The sequence below is a fragment of the Hipposideros armiger genome, unplaced genomic scaffold (assembly GCF_001890085.2).
Source record: "Hipposideros armiger isolate ML-2016 unplaced genomic scaffold, ASM189008v1 scaffold_7, whole genome shotgun sequence".
Lineage (NCBI taxonomy): Eukaryota > Metazoa > Chordata > Mammalia > Chiroptera > Hipposideridae > Hipposideros > Hipposideros armiger.
The window spans coordinates 4623487-4631321 of NW_017731357.1; the positions used below are offsets into that span (position 1 = coordinate 4623487).

Sequence of the window (7835 nt, forward strand, 5' to 3'; positions counted from 1 at the left end):
TATAGTGTGGGAGTGGAGTCAAGGGATTTCTAATAGATATGTATGATATTGGGGGGAAATGGGGTGGCAGATTGGGGGAGGGGGGTTGTCACTTCAAGGGGTAGAAAGTATAACTATTGCACTGTGTTGTACAGCTGAAACTAATTCTAAAAAAATGTGTATTTCATAATAAAAAATAATTTAATAAAAAAAGGAAAAAAAAAGAATACGTGGTACATATAATACAATGGAGTATTACTCATCCATAAAAACGAATGAATCTAGCCATCTGTGACAACATAGATGGACCTAGAGGGTATTGTGCTGAGTGTAAGTCAGACAGCGGAAGACAAATGTCATATGATTTCCCTTGTAAGTGGAATCTAAAGAACAAAATAAATAAACAAATGAAACAGAAACAAACTCATAGATACAGAGAATATTTTTATGGTTGCCAGAGGGGAGGGATATTGGGGTGGGTGAAAAGTGGGAAGGGATTAAGAAGGACAAATTGGTTGTTACACAGTAGTCGTGCTGATGTAGGGTATCACATAAGGAATATAGTTAATAATATTGTAATAACTATGTATGGTGTCAGATAGGTACTAGATTTGTTTGGGGTGATAGATGGGAAGGGGGATGGGGTCAGAGTGAAAAAGGTGAAGGAATTAAATATAAATTTGGTAGCTATAAAATAGTCATGGGGATGTAAAGTAAAGCATAGGGAATCTAATCAATAATATGTTAATAACTGTGTATAGTGTCAGGTGGGTACTAGTCGGGGAATTCATAAATTACATAAATGTCTAACCACTATGCTGTACACCTGAAATTAATATAAAATAATATTGAATGTCAACTATAATTGAAAAACCAAAAATGGGGAGGAGAAGATTAAGGGGAATAAGAGGTTCAAAATTTCAGGTCTAAAACAGAGAAGTCTTGAAGATGTAATATACAGCATAGAAAATATAGTCAATAATATGATGGCATAGTACGGTCAGATGCTTGCTGGACTTATCATGGTGATCACTTCTTTAGCATAGGAAATATAATCAATAATATGGTAATAACTATGTATAGTGCCAGGTGGGTACTGTTGAATAATGATGATGTATACCTGAAACTAATATAATATTGTGTTAGCTATATTTTAATAAAAATCTTTGAAAAATACTACAATGTGACATCACTTCACACCTACTAGAATAGAATGATTACAGTTAACAACAACAAAATAGATAGATACATAGATAGATAGATGGATAAAGATGATAGATAGATGATAGATAGATAGATAGATAGATAGATATTAGAAAAGAATGTAGAAATACTGGAATTCTCATTCGAGTACTCTGTTGGTGGGAATTTAAAATGACAATGTTGCTGTGGAAAACAGTTTGATGGGTCCTCAAAAAGCTAAAAGGATTATCCTATGACTCAGCAATTCCACCTTTAAGTATATACCTAAAATAATTGAAAACAGGAACTCAAATAGATCATTGTACATCAATGTTCATTATGACATTATTCACAACAGCCAAAGGTAGAAACAATCCAAGTGTCCTTCAACAGATGAATGTATATACAAAACATGGCATATTCATACAATGGAATATTATTCACCAATAAAAAGGAATGATGTTCTGATACATGCTACAATATGAATGAACCTTGAAAACATTATGCTAAGTGAAATAAGAAACCAGAACAAAGAAAAAGTATGATTCCACTTATATGAAATATTTAGAAAAGACAAATTCATAGAGACAAAAAGCAGGTTAGAGGTTACAAGGGGCTGGAGGGAGAAAGGAATAAGGAGTTATTGTTTAATGGGTGCAAAGTTTCTGTTTGGGATGATGAAAAAGTTTTGGAAACAGTGGTGATGGTTGCACAATGTTATGAATGCAATTAATGCCACTAAATTGTATACTTAAGAATTATTAAAATCAGAAATTTTACATTATATATACCTTATTACAATAAACAAATTCAAGATTAAAAAAAGAAAGGTGCTAAGAGAGTAAATCTTGAAAGTTCTCATCACAAGGAAAAAAATTTTGTAACTATGTGTGGTGATGGGTGTTAACTAGGCTTATTGTGGTGGTCATTTTACAATATATACAAATATTAAATCATTATGTTGTACACCTGAAACTAATATAATGTTATATGTCAATTATACCTCAATTTATTATTTTTTTTTGTTTGTTTGGTTTTTTTTTTAGCTGAGCCATCCTGCTACCTATTGGTAGCTTAGCGGCTGCTCAGCTCGGGCTGGCATCGAACCGCTGTTGCTCAGAGCTCAAACTCTTGAGCGAGCTCTTAACCAACTGAGCCACTCGGCCGGCCCCTTCTTCTCCTTCTTAATTAAAGTTGATTGGGGTGACAATTGTTAGTAAAGTCACATAGGTTATACCTCAATTTAAAAGATTGAAAAAAAAAAGAGAGAGCAGGCAAAATGGCAGAGTAGATAAATACTGTGATTGCCTCCTCCCATGACCACACAAAAATTGCAACTAAATTATAGATCAACCTGGAGAACCATCTGAAGACTAGCTAAACAGAAGTCCTATAACTGAGACTGGCATGAGGGGTAGAGACACAAAATGGGGTAGCCACACACCGACGTGTGGTGATTGAGAGTTCAAAGGGACATCTTAGTTTCAGAGGTACCTCCTGAAGAGTTGGGGAGTCCTAGCACCTGGCTTCCATACTGGAGTACCAGTGCTGAAAAAAGGACCCCCACACATCTGGCTGTGAAAAACAGTGGGGATTACGTCTGTCTGGGTGAGATGGTAGGCTGATGGAAACCCAGGTGTCCTCTTAAAGGGCCTGGGCACAGACTCACTTACTCAGAGGCACTTGTTCTGGGCTCCAGTGGAGGGACAGAGGTTTAGAAGGTGCCAGACATACATAGGGAGGGACTCAGTTGTGTGGCTTCAGAGCCATGACTAGACGGAGAGCAGTCATTATCCCTGTGTTCAGCCCTCATCCTGAGCAGCCTATGGGCAGGTTTCATCTTTTCTATGTTGTACCCTCACCCGACAAGGTCAAATCTGAATCTGCATTGGCCTGATGATATCCACTCACTCCACCCTGGTGATTCCCTGGGACCCTGTCCCACCCAACAAGAGCACCACCAGAGGCACTGTTAGCAGTAAGCAGGCAGCCCTGGCTTGCACACTTCAGAAGGCTCTTTTAGCAGCAAGCAGCTGACCTCTGTTCACACCCTGTGGGAGGCACTTTCTGAGGCGGGCAGCTAGTCCTGGCCTGGGCTACATTTTCTTCATGGACAACTCTCAAGGGTCCACGGACCCCAGGAGGGTGGCAGTTGGCTTCAATGTGCTCTGAGCCTTTTGCAAAGTGGCCTCAGGCTCAGCTTTGGTACCAAACCTGAATCTGCATTAACTTAGTAAATGCCACTTGCCCCACCCTGGTGACTCCCACAGACTCCACCTCACCTAACTCAAATACTGCACAAGGCTGTTTCACTGGCTAAGCCTTACAGGCAACTGGAAGGCAGCAGCAGTTCTCAAAGTGCCCTGGGCCTTTTGCAGAGTTGCCCCAGCCCTGGTACTTATGGCTGCCAGCCTAGGTTTACAGTGTGGCCTCTCCCACGTGCCTACAGGTCCAGCATGGGCAGTGGCCAAACATGGATCACGATGTAGCTCTTACCAGGTAGCCCTTGGCCAGTCACAGGCAGCAGCTGACCTTGGCCTGCATGGGAGCACTTCCCAAGAGGCCCCAGAAGCCACACAACCAGAGGTCAGCTTCAGGCCACACATAGCAATACGTGATTAACCTCACAAGAGGCACACACAAAGGCTGCTTTCAACAGGCAACAGAGAAAGATGGGGTGATTCCTGCTCCATGGGGTCAATGCCATATAGCATCTCTTATGCCGTGAGAGTAGCCAATCCTCACAGCCAATCATCCTGAAAATAAATTCCACCCACTGATTTGCTAACAGCAATAAGGTTCAACTACAACAGGAGAGCACACACAACCTACACAAGGGACACTTCTGGAGCAACCAGCACAGGCAACAAGGGAGACTGAGACACTATGCCCCACAGGACACCTACTACAAAGGCCACCCAGCCAAGACTGGGAGACATAACAGATCTACTGAATACATATCAACAAACACAGAAAGGCAGCCAAAATGAGGAAACAAAGAAATATGTCCCAAATGAAAGAACAGGAGAAAATGCCAGAAAAGGAACTAAACGAAATGGAAACACGCAATCTACCAGGCACAGAGTTCATAACACAGGTTATAAAGGTGTTCAGGAAACTTAGTGAGAACTTCAACAAAGAGATAATAAGCATAAAAAAAGACACAGAAACCATAAAAAAGTTATAAATACAGAATACAATAAGTGAACAATACACTAGAAGGAATCAACAGCAGGTTAGATAAAACAGACAACTGAATCAGTGATTTGGACAAGAAGGCAGCAGAAAACACCCAATTGGAACAGAAAAAAATAAAATATAATTCATTAGAATAGTTTAAGGGACCTTCGGGACAACATCAAGCAATACAACATTCACATCATAGGTGTATCAGAAAGAGAAGGCAGAGAGGATGAAATTGAGAACCTACTAAAAGTCTTAATAATGGAAAATTTGCCTAACCTAGATAAGGAAATAGACATACAAGCCCAGGAAGTGCAGAGAGTCCCAAACAAGAAGAACCCAAAGAGAACCACATAAAGACACAATATAATTATAATGCCAAAGGTTAAACACAAACAGAAAACCCTAAAAGTAGCAAAAGAAAAGCTACTAGTTACTTACAATGTAGTTCCCATAAGACTGTCAGCTGAAATCTCAACAGAAATTTTTCAGAGAAGATATTGGCATGAAAAATTCAAAGTGATACAAAGCCGAAACCTACAATCAAGACTACTCTATCCACCAAAGTTATTATTTAAAATTGAAGGAGAGATAAAGAGCTTGCCAGACAAGAAAAGAAGAAAAAGAATAAAAAACATGAATACTAAATTGGCAATGACTACATATCTATCAACAATTACATTACATGTAAATGGATTAAACATTCCAATCAAAAGATATAGGGTAGATGAATGGATAATAAAACAAGACTTATTCCTATGCTATCTACAAGAGACCCACTTCAGATTGAAAAACACACAGAGACTGAATGTAAAGAGATGAAAAAAATAGTTCATGTGACTAAAAGCAAATAAATAGCTAGAATAGCAACACTTATATCAGACAAAAGAGACTTTGAAACAAAGTCTATAATAAGAGACAATGAAGGACATTTCATAATGATAAAGGGATCAATAGAAAAAGAGAATATAACCCTTGTAAACATTTACATACCCAACATAGGAGCACCTAAATACATAAAGCAATATTGACCAACATAAAATGAGAGATTGACAGTAAACAGTCAGAGTAGGGGACTTTAACACCCTGTTGACACCAATGGACAGATCTTCCAGACAGAAAATCAACAAGGAAACAGCAGTCTTAGATGACACACTAGACCGGATAGATTTAATTGATATTTTTAACCCTACCAGACTGCTGTACAGATTTTTCAGTAATTTCTAATCATATCTAATCATATCTGTGTTGCATGCATGGAAAAGCACTCCTATTTTCTACAATGTCTCCAAGTTCCATCTTATTCTAACCACTTGTTTGCATGTAACTAACATATTTCTATATCATGTTGGTTTTTTCTTTTTAATGCTCAGGAGCCCAGGTATAGGGGACAGTTAGGTTCAGGGCCTCAGGTCTGGTTTAAAGCATGTCACCACAAAGCATCACAACATACATTCTTTCCATGTGCACATGGAACAATTTCCAAGATAGACCACATGTTAGGCCACGAAACAAGTCTCAATAAATTTAAGAAGACTGAAATTATACCAAGCATCTTCTCCAACCACAATAGCATGAAACAAGAAATCAATTAAAAGGAAAAAAACAGAAAAAACAAACACAAGGAGGGTAAATAACATGTTACTAAATAATGAATGGTTGACAGTGAGCTCAAGGATGAAATCAAAATATACCTTGAGACAAGTGTAAAAGGATTCACAATGACCCAAAATCTATGGGACACAGCAAAAACAGTCCTAAGAGGGAAATTCATAGAAATACAGGCCTACCTCAAGAAACAAGAAAAATCTCAAATAAACAATCTAACTTCACACTTAAAGGGACTAGAAAAAGAACAGGAAAAAAAGCCCAAAGTGAGTAGAAGGAAGGAAATAATAAAGATCAGAGTACAAATAAATGAAATAGAATCTAAAAAAATACAAAAGATCAATGAAAAGAGCTGATTTTTGAAAAGATAAACAAAATTGATAAATCTTTAACCCGACTCATGAAGAAAAAAAGAAAGGACTCAAATAAATAAAATCAGAAATGAGGCTCTCTAACGCCAGCACTGCCTCTAGCTTGCCGAGCTCCAGCCGTAGCAGAAGGGGGGTAGGTAAGGAGGTCTCAATACCATGGCTCGTACAAAGCAGACTGCTCGCAAATCTACCAGTGGTAAAGCACCCAGGAAGCAACTGGCTACAAAAGCCACTCGCAAGAGTGTGCCCTCTACTGGAAGGGTGAAGAAACCTCATCATTACAGGCCTGGTACTGTGGCACTCCGTGAAATTAGACGTTATCAGAAGTCCACTGAACTTCTGATTCGCAAACTTCCCTTCCAGCGTCTGGTGCGAGAAATTGCTCAGGACTTCAAAACAGATCTGCACTTCCAGAGTGCAGCTATTGGTGCTTTGCAGGAGGCAAGTGAGGCCTATCTGGTTGGTCTTTTTGAAGATACCAACCTGTGTGCTATCCATGCCAAACGTGTAACAATTATGCCAAAAGACATCCAGCTAGCATGCCGCATACGTGGAGAACGTGCTTAAGAATCCACTATGATGGGAAACATTTCATTCTTAAAAAAAAAAAATTCTCTTCTTCCTGTTATTGGTAGTTCTGAATGTTAGTTAATTTTTTTCCATGGGGTCAAAAGGTATCTAAGTATATGATTGCATGTGGGAAAACAGGGGACAGAAATCAGGTATTGGCAGTTTTTCCATTTTCATTTGTGTGTGAATTTTTAATATAAATGCGGGGGACAAAGCATTAATGCAAGTCAAAAGTTTCAGTGAACAAGTTTCAGCAGTTCAACTTTATAATGATTATAAATAAACCTGTTAAATTTTTCTGGACAATGCCAGCATTTGGATTTTTTTAAAACAAGTAAATTTCTTATTGATGGCAACTAAATGGTGTTTGTAGCATTTTTATCATACAGTAGATTCCATCCATTCGCTATACTCTTCTAACTGAGTTGTCCTACATGAAAGTACATGTTTTTAATGTTGTCTGTCTTCTGTGCTGTTCCTGTAAGTTTGCTATTAAAATACATTAAACTTAAAAAATAAATAAATAAAATAAAATAAAATCAGAAATGAAAGAGAAGTGACAATTGACACCACAGAAATACAGAGGGTTATAAGAAAATACTATGAACTCTTATATATCAAAAACTGGATTATCTGGAAGAACTTGATAAATTCCTAGAAACATACAAGACTCAATCAAGAAGAATCAGAAAATATGAACAGACCAATTACTACAAATGTAATAATAATAAAAAAAAAACCAACAAACACAATTCCTGAATCAGATGGTTTCACAGGTAAATTTTACCAAACAGTCAAAGAAAAATTAACACCTATCTTTCTCGAATAAGTCCAAAAAATTCAAGAGGAAGGAAGGCACCAAAGCTCATTCTATGAGGCCACCATTATTCTAATTCCAAAACAAGACAAAGACATTACCAAAAAAAATTATATGCCAATATC

At 37.9% G+C, this 7835-nt stretch overlaps 1 protein-coding gene across 1 annotated transcript; it reads left to right on the forward strand.

Annotated features, from left to right (window-relative positions):
* Positions 1-6479: 6479 nt before the first annotated feature.
* On the forward strand, positions 6480-6922 carry LOC109386514 (histone H3.3-like). Its single transcript, XM_019649772.1, has one exon. It carries the CDS (start codon positions 6480-6482, stop codon positions 6888-6890), a length of 411 nt encoding a protein of 136 aa, XP_019505317.1. The 3' UTR covers positions 6891-6922.
* The last annotated feature ends 913 nt before the right edge of the window (positions 6923-7835 follow it).

Coding starts and splice junctions, on each gene's coding strand:
- LOC109386514 (XM_019649772.1), top strand. CDS start 6,480: ATGGCTCGTACAAAGCAGACTGCTCGCAAATCTACCAGTGGTAAAGCA.